This window comes from Puma concolor, chromosome A2 (genome assembly GCF_028749965.1).
Source record: "Puma concolor isolate L17-30 chromosome A2, mPumCon1.1.hap2, whole genome shotgun sequence".
NCBI lineage: Eukaryota > Metazoa > Chordata > Mammalia > Carnivora > Felidae > Puma > Puma concolor.
This window is the reverse complement of record NC_141668.1, coordinates 159,133,759-159,148,799: the sequence shown is the minus strand read 5'-3', so window position 1 is coordinate 159,148,799 and position 15,041 is coordinate 159,133,759. Positions and strand designations below refer to the sequence as shown.

The following is a 15,041-nucleotide window of genomic DNA, read 5'->3' as shown; positions in this document are numbered from 1 at the left end:
AAGCTGTGAGATCACGAGCTGAGCCGAAGTCTGATGCTTATCCGACTGAGCCACCCAGGCGCCCTGCAAGGGGTGTTTTAAACGGGAGGCTAGCCGTTCCCTTCCTCTGTGTTCTTCAGATCAACTCCACACACCTCCCCGCAATCCAAGACGCCCCCGATCTCACTGTTGCTTCTGCTGTCAGCACTCCTGACTCCCGGGGCCTCCCTCCTGTTCCCAGCCTCACTCTCCCTGACATCCACTGGCCTCTGTCTGGAACGCGTTCCCTGTCCCCCCACTTTTCCTGGCTAACTTCTGCTCCTTCTTCACTTCGTTGCTGGAAAGGCTCTTCCTCCCGGCAGCCTTCCAGGATTGTCTCTGCTGCCCCAGGCTGGGCGACAACCCCATTCTGCTCTCTCTCGGTTTGTATTTCTCCTTCCTAGCACTCATCATGGCGGATGTCATCGCCTGTTATCGCTTAGTCGATGTCTGCTTCCCCCGCTGGCCTGGAAGTTCACCCTTTGTCAGCAGCAATGTCAGTGCCCCACTGATAGGAAAAGAGAGAGAGTTGTCCTGCCCTTGGCTCCGCCGCAGCCCGTGCAGCTCCAGACTCCGAACTCAAGGAAGCCCTGTCCCTGCTCGTCAGCCCTCCCCAAGCCTTCTAGAGATGCTGCACTCTTACATCCGGCTCGCAGAGGCAGTAGGGGGTCCAGGAGCCCCCGAGGGGATGATGACACGAAACACCTGCGCTGGGAGGAAGATGTGGAGGGGGGGTTGGTGCCCACAAACAAGACCGTGATGGTCCCGAAAGGCCTCAAGTTATGTGCAGGAGCCCCAGCCAGATGCCGGGACCAGAGAAGCATGGGTGGGGGTGCCACGCTGCAGCGAAGGGCTGGTGGGGTCCCAGGCAGAGCACATTCTATCTTCCTGGAAGATCTGTTGCACCTGCCGCCCAAAGGTGCAGCCCCCCAAGCCGCAGAAGGAAGAAGGGGAGGGGACGGGAAGAGGTTTACCGCAGCAGAGTGGCTCCAAGTGTCTCCACTCCATCATCCTCGAGCCCCTGGGGTCCTGCGGGGGACAAGCGTGTACAGTGAACTCAGGACGCCCGGCTTGTGTCCGATGCACGTGAACACCCCCGAGCCCTCTCTCTCTCTCTGGTGGGACAAGCACGGAGGACAGGCCCCCAGATTAGCCATTTACATGGGAGCAAATGAACCCTCAAGGCACTGAAGGGACTTGTGTGCGAACACGGGGACAAAGGGGCCAGATCTGCTCCTTGTTTAGGGAGCTGTGTGCAAATCTACAGACAGACACACACTTGGCTTGTCCCAGGGCAGATCCGGGGCCCGGGATGGACCCGGCCCCCGGCTTGGGAGGTGCTGGGACAGGCAGGATCTACCTCGACAGCAGACAGTCGGGGAAGACAGACCAGGTCTGCAGAGAGCAGGTTAATCGGCCCCAAGTCAGAGCTAAACTCACCAGAATGTAGGCTTCCAGCTGCAACACAGACAGACAGACAGACAGGCAGTGAGCAAACCCCCCTGTAAAGCCCCCGCCCTCTGAGCACGCTGCCACATGCCCACCAGTGCTCTGGCCTCCCCGTGTCCCACGGACCTCCCCCTGGCTCCCCAGGGGACTCGGAGCCACAGGGAAAAATGAGAACGGAGGTAGAAACCGGAAGGAATTGGGAAGAAAGACCCGTTGCTGGTGGTGCCCCTGGCCAGGTGGTCCCGGTTGGAGGGGGGGCAGGGGGGTGTTCCAGGCACATGGTTTTATTGGTGTTTTTTGGTTTTGGGGGTTTTTTTGTTAAGTTTATCCAGGCACATGGTTTTAGATGCTGCTCTCACCTTCCTGCTGACAGGCCTCAGGTTTGGGGTGACAGTGAAGATGCTTATAAGCACTGGAAGAAAAGGAGACAGTCATGCGGCAGCTCAGGCCATGGCCGGCCCTCCCCCCAAGCCTGCACGAGCCACCCACCTCGGTGCTGGGGCTTGTACACTGGCTTGTCCGTCTGGATGAACACGGAGACGCCCCGGCCGTCCACAGTCACGGAGGTCTGGTTGTGGAAGAGGGGGCCCTCCTCTGCCCGCCGGCCGCGGCCCCACACCTGCAGGAGGGCCTGGCCCTGGAGGCCCATGGGCACCTGCAGGCAGAGCACAGAACTTGGCGAACGACACGGCATTTCTCAACCTCGGCGCTGCTGACCCTGAAGGACTGGATCATTCGTTGCAGCGGGGGCCATCCTGTCACTGCAGGGTGTTGAGGAGCATCCCTGGCCTCTGCCCACTGAATGCCAGCAGGACCCTCACCCCCCCGAGTCATGACAGCCAGAAATGTCTCCGGCCACTGCCAGTGGAGCCAGAATCTCCCCCCACACAAGTTGAGAATCACTCAGCAGGAGCCAGTCTAAGAGCTGAGGAGCCCAAGACCTTTTTTGGGCGTCTCTAGTCTGCAGAACCCCTGGTCCCCTGTCCTAGAATGATACAGCCCTTCGTGGTCTCTTCTACAAATTCACAGCACCAATCCTGTGAAGAGTGCCTTCTGATGTGCAGTGGCCAGGGACAGTGTGTACTCTTAACCCCTGTCCAGGGCAGCCCTGCTTTCTGATTCACAAGAAAGCCGACCTGTAGTTCAAGAGGACTTATCAAGGGTTTCCCAACTATTGACATCTGGGGCTGACTCTTTCTTGGTCGTGAAGGCGGTCCTGGGCACTTGGGGGGTTCGGAGCTCCCACTAGGTGCCCTCCCCAATTGTGACAAGCAAAAAGGTCTCCATTCTCTGTCTCAAATATAAATAAACATTAAAAACAAAATTTTAAAAAAAGGGGGGGGCGCCTGGGTGGCTCAGTCAGTTAAGCATCCGACTTCAGCTCAGGTCATGATCTCACGGTTTGTGGGTTCGAGCCCTGCGTTGGGCTCTGTGCTGGCAGCTCGGAGCCTGAAGCCTGCTTCGGATTCTGTCTCTCCCTCTCTCTCTGCCCCTACCCGCTTGTGCTCTGTCCCTCTCTCTCTGTCTCTCAAAAATAAATAAACATTAAAAAAAATTTTGAATGCTAATAGATCTTTGTGCACAAAGACGCTTGCAACTTTCAGATTACATTACCAAAACCCTGAAAACAACCTTTTAAAAAAATCTAACCATGTACAAGGTGGAGAGGGTTAGTAAATTAGTACATAAAAAAAGATCCGGTAGGATGCTGTTTACAATAAAGGGCAAATTACAATTATAGAGACTTGAACACATGGACGTATGTTTATGCAGTGTGTTAAGAGAAAAGAGCAGGAAACGACAGGGTGTCTACCCTTTAATTGCAACGATGAAAGAAATACCTTTTTGTTTTAAGTTTATTTATTTGCTTTGAGAAAGAGAGCGAGCGTGAGCAGGGGAGGGAGGGGCAGAGACAGAGGGAGACAGAGAAAATAAAGAGTCCGACACTCGGCGCGCCTGGTGGCTCAGTCGGTTGAGCATCCGACTTCAGCTCAGGTCATGATCTCTCTGTTCATGAGTTTGAGCCCCACATCGAGCTGACTTCTGTCAGTGCAGAGCCCGCTTCAGATCCTCTGTCCCCCTCTCTCTGCCCCTCCCCACCTAGCATGCACGCATTCACGTGTACTCTCTCTCTCAAGAATAAACATTTAAAAAAAAAAAAAAAAAAAAAGAGTCAGACTCAACCAACTGAGCCACCCAGGCATCCCTAGAAATGTCTTTTTGTGGATGAAGATTTATGGGAAACACAAAAGGGAAAAGTATAGGGGATGGGATTACAGGTGAGTTTTCTCCTTTTCTCAATTTTTTCTTCATTTTTCTCACCACACATGCAACTTCTCTCGCTCCATTTCAAATCAATTATTTCCAAGGTAGGATTTATGATTTTAAAAATTCATAGCTTACCTTGAGTTTGATTGTTCCTTTATCTACAAAAATAAAAATTAAATGATAACAGTTAAATTGGGAGCCGTGTTTTCCTGCCTCCCTGAGCTGCAGCCTTACAACTAGGAGCCTTCTCTACCCAGAGGGATTTTCTGTAGACAAACACACACACTGGGTCATGCTGGTCTGGCCTGGGCTGGGATTGGGAAAAATGAGATGTTTCCTCCTAGGTGGTGAAAGCTGAAGGCTAGAGGGGATGGACAAGGCTGAGTTATTCAGGGGAAAGTTGGCCAGCCTGTATTCAATTCACTTCACCCTTGGCCCCTACCCAAGGTAAGCTTGAAGAGAGCAAAGGGAAAACTCCAGGGGAGTGGAACAAGGAGAAGGGTGGAGAGAAAGAAGAGGAGACTGAGGTCCCCAGTGGACCTCACTCCAGTAGATCTATTTTCCCATCACTTCTCTCTTTACCCAAACAGAATCATTTACCATTCTGACACTCTCTGGGCTTTCTAGCCTCTAAGACTTGATTTAGCATCTACTGTTTTTGCCTCCCAAAACTCATTCCCCATTTTCCACTAGCAGAACCCTGATTTCCTTGGGGGCGCCACCTCCCCAGCTCCCAATTCATGAGGCTTGGTGGGGCTCTGCCCATCTCTCTTGGGGCTAGGTGCAAATCTACATAGGTCTTCCCTCAGCCACAGTGATTGGTTCAGAGTTGAACACATGACCCAAAATGGGCCAATCAGCATTGGCTTCCCCAGTCCAAGGGGTTGGGTCAGGATTGAGCACATGACCCAAGATAGAACAATCAGAGGGAATGATGGGACATTTCTCAGAGGTCTTGAGAACCGCTTCCTCTCTCAACTTTGGGGAGACACAGGCCCATCCAGAAGTGGGCCTGGGAGACAGCCAGTGATGCCAGTGGCCTTTTCTAGTTGTGACAGCCCATAAACACTGTTGTTGAAGCCAACGTGATCTGGGTTTGGGGACTGGCCAACAGGACTGCTGTGCTCCCACCTGCCCGAGCCCTCTCCCGGTTTCCACTCCAGGTCAGCCTCTCCCTCGTCTCCCTGGGGGACAGGTACTGCCTTGCGGGCCTGAGAGCCCGGACATCGCCTCTGCATCTCCTGTGGCCAAATCACACTCTGCGTGAAGAACGAATTGTCTGTCCTGCTGGACAGGTCCCTGCTCTCACCAGCTCCGTCCAGGAGGCCAGCATTGTTGTTATCTGAGGTTCACCAAGGGCAGCAGGGGAGAGGCTGGCTGGGGGCCTGAGCTCAACTCAGTGATAGTCTGGCTGTAAGCCCAGGTCTGGGCCTAACACCACAGGGGTGCTAGAAGCTCAACAAAAGGTCTGAAATGGTCCTGCGATTCCCTCTGGGTCCAGGCCCCCCCCCTCTAGCCAAAGCTGACACAGAAGGGTTCCCGACTCCATCCGGATCGGCACCCACAGAACCTGGGCTGCCGAGGAACAACGGACTCTGATGGAAAATGGGGAAAAGGCAACCCGCTCTCCCTCCCCTGCTGGGAGGTGGGGTGGGAGAGAAGCAAAGCAGTGCCCGCACGGCCTGAGCCCTGGCCAGGCAGTAAAGGCCACTTTGCAAAGAGAGACGAAGGAAGCACCCCAGGGACCTACCCAGGATGGCTCCCTGGCTCCGTGCCACCGCCTCGCCCTGGGCCACCAGCTGAGCCTGGACCATGACATCCCTTGGGGAGTTAAAGATGGTCACACTGATGACTTCCTCCACTCCCGAGCGGAAGACAGAGGGTGCAGCAATCAAATAGCCCCTGTAGGAGAGGAGAACCTGAGTGAAACTGACCCACTTCCGGCCTCCTTGCCACTCTGGCTGCATCAGGGTGCTCCCTGGGTGGTCTTCTACCTATGCCTGCCCACACCACGATGACACTGTCATTTTATGTTATCTGTGTCCCCCACCAACCTGTGAGCTCCTGGAGACCAGGGGCTGGCTTATTCATCTCTGAAGCCCCCGGATTAGGTAAGAATCTGGCCTCTCTGTATCTACCCAGCACCACACCCCTCCTTCAGTGTCTGCATTCTGGCCTCGGGCCTTTTTAGTCAGCTCATTCTGCCCCAGGACCTTTGCTCCTGCCGCACCAACACGGCGAAATACTCCCCCGAGGAACTGACAGGATCCCACTTCATCCTCACAGCCGCCCTGGGAGATGTGCTCAAGCCATCCATTTACAGAGTCAGAAATTAAGCCCTGGAGAAAGCCAAGCCATGTGCCCAACCCAGGTTTCAAACCGAGGCAGCCAGACTCCAGCGGCCAGCGGCAAGAAGCAAGGAGCTTCCTGCAGCATTTGAAGAACAGGACCCTGAAAATCAACTAAATGGCCTGAAACAGGAAATGCTCTGTGAACAGTGGAACCAAAACGGCCCTCTCTTTCTGAAAATCCTCAGCTTAACTAACCGTGAAGATACTCCTGGAGAATAAATAGCATCATCTCACTTTCCAGACGGGAAAGCAGTCGCTCCAAAAGGAGAAGGAACATGCGGCAGATGGCATTCAGACAGGGGAGAGCCTTGGGACGCCCTTAGGGCACCCGACCTGAGGTACAGATCCTCCTCACCTGAGTTCCTGCCTCTGTTATTCTAGAACCTTCCATGGATACTCAAGAAGTCTTATTCACCTAACCGCGAAAACGTCTCACGATGCAACAGTAAACACCAAGAGCCTAGACAGCAAAGGCAGAAGCCCAACGGTGCAGAACTACAGGCACCAGAAGGAAACAGGCAAAAGGCAAAACACGAGGCCAGGCAATGAGATTAGGAGAGATTTTCGTTTCTCAAGATCCTCTCTGGGACAACCCCACGTTCACATGACAAAGACACGAATTTAGACCCTTACCGAACATCATACACTCAGGTGAACTCAAACCGGGTCAGAGATCTAAAGGTAAAACTCTAAAAACACCGGAAAGAAACATAGGAGGAAGGCTTTGGTGCGCTCGGGTTAGGCAGACGTTTTGTGACTACGACACTAAAAGCTCAATCTGTGGAAAAAATTGTGGACGAAGCGGACTTCGTTAAAACTTCATGACAAATCGAGCATTTCAAAAGACGCGGTGGGCTCCTGTTAAGTACCGTCTGGCCACAGCACCGACCCTGGGCGCCCACCGCGCTCCGTCCAGCTTGAACAGTGGCCAGAGTTCACGAATCCTGGGTTCCTACATGCACTGTCCTACTTCAGGACTGTTCGGGGCCCACAAGGACCTCGGGACATACCATGTACAAACCACGTACCGTGTAACTCCAGCACTGATGGGAATCTGCAAAGACCCCAGTTTGGTAGGTACACAGCCCAGATCCAGCGATGACTGGAACCGGTAAAGACCCCGAGCTCCCCTGTGCAACGTCTCCTCTCAGCAGTTCACATAGCGGACGGTGACCCTGGGACCCACAGTACATAACTATGCTTCCTGGAGTGCATCATCGCGCTAGGTACGCGCTGTGTGTTATCTAATTCCACCACGGACCCAGGCATGCAATGACTCTGGCTTCCCATGTGTCCTGTGGTGCGGCAGCATGGGAACCCCGTCTCCTTTAGGAATACTCTTGGGGTGCCTGGGATGGCTCAGCCGGTCAAGCATCCGACTCCGGCTGGGATCATGATCTGGCAGTTCGTGAGTTCAAGCCCCCTGCGTTGGGCTCCTGGCTGATAGTGCGGAGCCTGCTTGGGATTCTCTCTCTCTCCTTCTCTCTCTGTCCTCCCCCCACTTGCGCTTCCTCTCTCTCTCTCTCTCAAAATAAATAAATAAACTTAAAAAAAAAAATAAAAGGAATACTGTTTCCATCTCCCAGCTCCCAGCTGACCTCTAGGGCTTCCCACATAGCCCATGCAGGGTGTGGACGAGCATCTGGGGAATATACAACCCCCGTGTTCATTTTCCTCGGTCACCTCGTAAAGCCTTTGTCCAGAGCTGAGGTAGATTTCTCACCCGGAGACCCCAGAGAGCCCGAAGAAACCACATGAACTCTCCCTGAGGTTCAGGAGTTGCAGCTGTTGGGATGCTTGCTACCCAAGCACTGCTGACCGGATGCATGCCCTGGGCATGTGGACCGACAACTGGCTTCTCATCCTTTGGTCTCAGAAGGTCCCAGCCTGGGAAAGGCAGTGTATGGTAAACAGCAGACAGCACTGGTCTTACTACAGGGTGCAAACCCACGTTGCTTTCTGGGGTCAGGGATCCCTCATGCAAAAATCACGTAGATCTCAGAAGCGGGTATCCAGGGCTGTTCCCAAAACAGGATCCCACAGCTCTGGCCTAGAGGCCGACGAATCTAGAACCCTGGGTCAGTAATTCTGCAAGTTCATTTCCTAGCCCGTGTCTCCAGCACAGGGACTACATTTCCCTCAACAGAAGGTAATATCCCAGGATGACTTTAGTCAGAGGCCCACACTCCCGAGAACTGCTTGAAACTCTGCAACTCGGAGACTCTGAACTTGGCCCTTACAAGGCAGGGTCTCTAATTTCGGGCCAGGTCAAGCTTTGTGGTGGCGGAGGACCTCGGTGTGGCAAAATGTTGAGCAGCATCCCTGGCCTCCACTCAGTAGATTCCAGAAGCATTGCCTCCCCTAGACGCCAAGCAAAAATGCCCCTGGGATTGCCAAACGACCACCAGGGAAACAACCCCCTCCCCCCCCCCCCACCCCGCCCCACCCAACCTGGCTGAAAACCTCTGTGTTTAAGGGATGCCCGGTTTGAAAGATCAGGACAAAAATTTGCTGGATTCCAATTTCACAGGGTCCAGGGGCACCGACACAGTATGGTGTCTTACTTCTCAAACTGTGATCCCAAAGGAGCTGTGGCTGGAAGAGACACCACCCCCCAGCCCCACTATTGTCCTATTTTCTGGACTAAACAAGCACTGCTTGAACAAGCCACCTCATGAAGACCGAGGCCCGCCTAAACGGCTGAACTTGGGCAGCTCCAGGCAGCCCCCCGGAACCCACGGCCTTGCAGGTCTGGAAATACTCCCGAGGACGCCAGCTCATGGGGGATTCTCCTTAGCAGCTAGTTAATTCACCTCCTCACTGTGTCAACTCACCAGAAGCTCTGTAGGCAAACTTCAAGAAAAATGTGGAAGCAAAACAAACTTCCTCCCCACCACCACGCCCTCCCAAGGAAAACGGAACGGTAGGTCTCTCCTATTTCCCAGCCAAGACACGCACCTCTTACCTTCATGCCACGGGCAACTTGAAATCGCCACCCAAGACGACAGCCCCCGTCACGCCAAGGGGGCGAGCTGGGGAGGAGGCGCTGGCCTCGCAGCCCTAGCCCTGGGGACTCCCTGCACTTGGATGTGGCCCCCTCAAGAAGGCTCAGGGGGACCCCTTCCCAGCCCGACCCCTGGAAGTCAAGGGACAAGGTCCCGCCCAGTGCGGAGGCTGTGTAGCCTTGGACAGGTCGCTGCACCTCTCTGAGCCAGTCCCCGGGACCCCCCTCCCCGAGAAGACAGCCAGCCTCCTCAGTCGCGCGGGGCAACTCACGGGGCCTGGGGCGCGGCGCACACTCCGTCCCGCGGCGACAGCAGCAGAAGCCGGAGCCACAGCAGCGGGCCGAGCAGGGCGCCCCACATTTTTCGGCTCCGCGGGGGCGCCGCGCCCAGGGAGGGGGCCGGGCCGGGGCTGGGCCAGGGCCGGGGTCCGAGCGCCGCGGTGCCCCCTGCGCCGCCGGGGGCCCTTTGTTCGCAGCCCCCGCGCCGTGCGCACGGCGCCATGCGCCCCGCTCCGCGCCGGGCCAAGCTGGGGCAGCCCCGGACCAGCCCCCTCCCGGGACCCGCCTCGTCCACGGGCCCGCCCCGCCCCCGCCAGGGTCCGCCCCGCCCCTCGCGCCCCCTCCCGGCCCCGCCCCGCGCCTTTCCCCGGACTCGGCCCTTCCACCCACTCGCCCCCACCCACTCCTGGACCAGCCCCTCCCCCTGCCCGGACCCCTGTGCGGATCCCCCCCATACCCTGCCCACGCCCTCCCCGCTCCTCGGACCCGACTGACCCCCTATTCCCCCTACACCCCGCCCCCTCCCTCCCCAGCCTCCCGACCCGCCCCCTTTCCGGACCCTGACCCGCCCCCGCTCCCTTCCGGGGACTCACCCTCTCCAAGGACTCTCTCCGGTCTCGCCCCGCCCCTTGCCCAGGCTTGACCCCACCCTGGACTCACCCCCAACCCAAGCCCACCCCCTTCCTCGGACCCGAGCTGTCCTTTGCCCCCACCTTCCCTTTGCGCGGGTCGTTATCCTCCTGGAACCCGCCTCCTCCCGGGACTGCCCCCCACCCGGCCTCCTCCGCCTCCTCGGCCTCATCCCCAGCCGCCCCCGCATGGCCCCCACCGCGGACTCGCCCCGCCCCTACCACCCCCGAGGCGGCTGCTGCTTCTCCGAGGCATCTTCACTCCCCAGCCCCGCAGGGCGCCCACCCGAGCTTGGGCCGGCGACCTTGTGCAGTGCACGCGGCCTCAGGAGTGGAGCTCTTTGGGGAAACAGGCTGGCAAAGGACGAACTTACCAGATGTGCAGCTGCCCCCCCCCCCCCCCCCCCCCCCCCCCCGGCCTCCGACTGCCTGTCCTCATTTTTACCCTCTCCCCACCCCTGCCGCTCTCCACAAATCCCTACGGCCAAGGCCCTCCCTCTCTGGGCCTGCCTTTCCCCTCTGGCCTACAGCGAAGTTGGGCCGGCACCCCTTACTGTCTGGGGGCAAGGTGCCCGTCCTGCCCCTCAGAGTGTCCCCACCTGAGCAATGGCCTCATTGTCATAGGTTGGGGGGGGGGCACCTCCTCTCTGTGTCATGTCCAAGTCCTGCTCCCTCCTTCCAGCACCTTCAGCCAGCACCACTGACCCCTCTAGGAGGATTACTCCAGCTCCCAGGGCCCTCTAAAAGTCTAATGCTGACCCCACTTCCCTCCTGCCCCAACTCTTCAGGGCTCCCTGTTCATTGAGACCAAGTCCAAACTCCAGGCTGCCCTGATGGCTCAGCCTCACCCTGGTTCCTCAGATGCCTTGTGCCACGTGCTCAAACTCTGTTCTTCTGACCTTTTCCTTTGGCTGCCCAGCTCCTGCTCCTTCTGGAAACTTCCTTTGAACCCCTCCTGCTCCCAGGCACAGTGAGCCCTCTAGGGTGGCCTCCCCATCAGCCCTCTCTTGGCTTTAGGCCAAGCCCTGGGCTGACAGTGGGGACACGAGGGCAGACAGGGCTTGCATTAGCAGACGTTGGAGGGGGGTCGTGCAGGAGCCTGGCTGAAAGGGGACATCAGCAGGCACAGAGGGGGCCAAGACCAGGAAGAAGAGGTGCAGGCCTCTGATCTCAGTCCACCCCGGGAACCAGGCAGGGCCTTCTAGTATAACCCTCCTAATGTACCATCTGTCCTGCCCAGCTTGCCCAGCCTGCCACACCTCCTCTTGCTGGGCCATAAACCAGGTCCCCCTCTACAGTCAGGAAGCCAGCCTCCTACCCAGCCCTTTGCTCCCTCCTCCACTGGACTCTGGCCACCCACCACCCACCACCCACCACCACAACCTGTGACTGAGAAACCTGCTGTCCCCTCTGCCTGGGATGGTCTTCTGGAGTCACAGGCTGGCCCCCCTCCACCTTCAGGGTCTACTGTCCACTCCCTTCTCTGTGTTGTAAGGACTCAGCTTGGACGTGCTGCCCTTACAGGTCCCCAAGGGCCTAACTGTGAGTTCCCTGCTCTCACCAGATATGCCCCCCCGCCCAACAAAAGAGGCTGCTCCCCACCTATTCCCCTGTCAGCCAGACCGGTTACACCCCACCAGTCCCCAACCTAAGGGATCTCATCTCCTTGTCTTTCTAACAAGCCAGGCACATCCTCCCGTGGGAACCAGGGGCACCCCACCCTCCTGTTACTACGAAGTCTGCCTCCAACATCTTCTGGCGGTTCACTCCCCTCCCAAGGGCACCCTCCCACGTGGTCTCCTGTGAGCTGGGTCCTCCCACAACCCGCAACCCGGGGCTGTGAGTAGATGTGACTAAGAAACTACCATCCATCTCACCTGACCGGCATTGGGTGTTAGGCATTCAGTGCAGGGGATCCCTCTTTCACTAATGGGGTGAATAGGAGGTGAACAGACACCACCATGCCCCTCATCACCCAGTTTAACTCTCTCCCTGGGGCCCAACACGGGGTGGGGTGGGGGGCTGTGATCTTATTATCCCAGGAGCATTTTCTTCCCGTCTGTGTCCCCTAGGGTAGTAGAAGCCCCTTTTGCTGCTGGGCACCTGGCCCTTAGCTCAAAGTGGGCGCTCAGTATAAACGTGCTGACATCCTCACTGCCCCCTCCCGCCCCCTCCCCGAACTGCAGTAGAACGCTGGAGAAGAACCAGCTGATACATTTCCAGGAAACGGTGTGAGCCCTTGTTTCACAGAGCCATTGCTAAAAATTCAGTTGTACAGACTTGCAACTAAATTCACGATATTACAATTAAGAGTGGTGAGTACTCGAAGGTTCTCACGTCTTCATTTCACTGCCTCTTCCTATGCTCTGTGCTCTTGAGGACATTTCTGGCTCTTGTATCTCGCGGTGAAAAGATTCTATAATAACTACACCTCTCGTCCCACACAGCACATTGAGTGACCACCCACCGGCGGGGGTGGGCGGGGGGGTCCGGTGAATTCCGCTCTGAAGTTTGCTTTGAAAACACAGATTTGTTCCCACGTGGTGAATACGTGAGGGGTGGACTTGAGCATGCTGTGATCCAAGGTGGTGATGCTTATGCGGGATCTTGTCCCGGGGGCAACGCTGGATGAATGCAGAAAACGGCTGACCCAGGTTGCATGGGAATACACAACACCCCCCCACACACACACCTCTCAACATCTACACTCTCCCTCAGCTGTTAGGAGCTACAACCTTCCCACACCCATGTCCACCTGTGAACCTCAGGTCCTTTCCAAAGACCAAGTGCTGTATTTGCTGTAACGTTCCTATCATTCTAAGCCGTTCGACATGTGTACAATTGCCCTACTGTTTTTAGTAGGTACCTATCTATTTTTAATGTGTCACCGACACAGTTGAAAAGCTGTGACCTGTCCCCGTTTCCCCATAAGCGCTGTGGTTGGTGCAAATTTGCAGAGCGTGGTCATTTTTAGGAATGTCACGTCAAGGTGGAACCGGCTAGGTTTGTCCTACCTGGAGACTGTTAAACATCTCTTAGCATGTCAGTGATGAGAGGCATAGTGGGCGGGGTTTGGGCAGACGAGGTAGATGGTCCTCTTGTTGAGAAGTATTTTGGGGGCACCTGGGTGGCCCAGTCAGTTAAGCGGCCAACTCTTGGTGTCAGCTCAGGTCACAATCTCACGGTTCGTGGGACCGAACCCCACGTCGGTTTTTGCACTGACCGTGTGGCGCCTGCTTGGGATTCTCTCTCTCCTTCTCTCTCTGCCCTTCCTCTGCTCTCTAAATAAATAAGTAAATAAACAAATAAATAAATAAATAAACTTAAAAAAGAGAGAGGTGGTGCCTGGGTAGCTCAGTCAGTTAAGCATCCAGCTTCAGCTCAGGTCACGATCTCACGGTTCATGAGTTCGAGTCCCGCGTCGGGCTCTGTGCTGACAGCTCGGAGCCTGGAGCCTGCTTCGAATTCTGTGTCTCCCCCTCTCTCTGCCCCTCTCCTGCTCATGCTTTGTGTCTCAAAAATAAATAAATGTTAAAAAAAAATTTTTTTAATTAAAAGAGAGAGAGAGAGAAGCATTTTATTCTTCCATGGGGCCAGCCAGCTCCTAGACCCTCCGAGCAGTCAGCAGTCTGAACTTGGCATGGGAAGACAGACGTGCAGACTTATCCCCCTCAGGGTATGGGGCTCCCGCACAGCATGGCAAGGACCCCAAAGCCAGAGCGGGGAACCGTGCATGCCTGTGTGCAGGAACAGCTGTGGGGCACAGCAGTGACATCACTTGGGGAACCGCTGGCCATACTAAAAAAAGCTGAAACTGCGTGTGACCTCTGACCCCGCTGGACAGATGCCAAGGTGATCCTGCCAGGAGCTTTCACAGCAGCTTTGTTGGGGGCAGTGAATAACCAGAAGCAGCCTTCATGCTCGTCCACAGGAAGAGGGACAACCCGATGGAGGAAGGAGGTGCCACAGTCGATCCCCCCCAAAGCAGGGAAGGGAGGACGCAGGGGAAAACAGCAGCCAGGGAGAGGGTGCAGGAAGGCAATTTGGACAAGACCCAAGCACTTGCACTTCCTGCTGCCCGGGAGATAGAAGCAGGCTAGGTGGGGAAGGGATTCCTGGCCCGGAGATGTGAGGACAGGGGTGCTGGCTCCACAGGGGGTCAGAGGTCTCTCCCCACCGCCAGTGTGAGCCCACTGCCGGGGCCTGGGGTCCAGAGTAGGCAGTGAGGAAGACTCCTCAGCCAGCCTCACCTGATCTCAGCAAAGAAAATGGGCAGGAGGGCTTCTTGGTTTTTCCCAACCCTGAGGGTCCAGGGAGCCAACCTCAATATCTTTGTGTGTGTGTGTGTGTGTGTGTGTGTGTGACTAAACTAGGTAAGTGGCTTTATTGCAGAAAGCCAAGATTACAATGGACTTAAGATTTGGCATGGGCAGGATGGGGGGGCCCTTCTTCTTGCCAAAGGTGGGCACAACATAGAAAAAATGCAGGTTGTATGTACTGTGTCCCCTGCTTGACTCGGCCCGTCTTCGTTTTCTCCTGTTTGGCCACCTTGGGAGTCCGACCTCTTACTTTCCCAGCACGGACCAGGGAACCACGGACTTTCCCAACCTCCTTCCAGGGGTCAGAGCCCCGGCTCCACACTGACCCCGGGTGGCCTCATCCTCTAGGGGGCGTACCTGCCAGGAATCCGACTTGATCTTCTGGGGTGATGCCCTCCAGTGAGGCTCCGTGAGCCTTGATGTGGGCAACCAGCTCCCGGATGGCCACCTCGAGGGTGTGTAGCTCCTGGATGCGGACAAAAACCTGCATGTCAGCGACTGAACCACGGCCACCGCAGCCACGACCGCAAAGATGGAGTAGAGAACAAAGAGCAAGGGTGTGCACGTCCTCACCGCCTGCTGTGTGCCCCAACCTCAGCATCTTCTCAAGGACTCCCAGGTGTTTAGAAAAGACGCCCAAGAAGAGTGCATGGGAGATGCTGCTCAGAAGCAAGGTGCAAAGGCTGCTGGGGCCCTCCTTGGAGCAGCACTTTTACAGATCAGG

The 15,041-nt window shown here is 56.3% G+C and overlaps 1 protein-coding gene and 1 pseudogene across 2 annotated transcripts in view; both read right to left on the bottom strand.

Annotated features, from left to right (window-relative positions):
- CPAMD8 (C3 and PZP like alpha-2-macroglobulin domain containing 8) overlaps positions 1 to 9,639 on the bottom strand; it is an 81,630-nt gene extending 71,991 nt beyond the window's left edge. Inside the window, exons 1-7 of one of the 2 annotated variants that reach the window (XM_086698715.1) lie at positions 9,363 to 9,639; positions 5,486 to 5,637; positions 3,871 to 3,893; positions 1,957 to 2,122; positions 1,827 to 1,879; positions 1,459 to 1,476; positions 993 to 1,047 (exon numbers count right to left, since the gene is read on the bottom strand). In XM_086698715.1, coding sequence (XP_086554841.1) covers positions 993 to 1,047; positions 1,459 to 1,476; positions 1,827 to 1,879; positions 1,957 to 2,122; positions 3,871 to 3,893; positions 5,486 to 5,637; positions 9,363 to 9,592 — 697 coding nt within the window. In that variant the 5' untranslated portion in view covers positions 9,593 to 9,639. The remainder of the gene's footprint in view (positions 1 to 992; positions 1,048 to 1,458; positions 1,477 to 1,826; positions 1,880 to 1,956; positions 2,123 to 3,870; positions 3,894 to 5,485; positions 5,638 to 9,362) is intronic. The other variant, XM_086698714.1, reaches the window with a different exon arrangement.
- Positions 9,640 to 14,362: 4,723 nt separating this feature from the next.
- Positions 14,363 to 14,807, bottom strand: LOC147583674 (ubiquitin-like FUBI-ribosomal protein eS30 fusion protein pseudogene; annotated as a pseudogene).
- Positions 14,808 to 15,041: the final 234 nt, after the last annotated feature.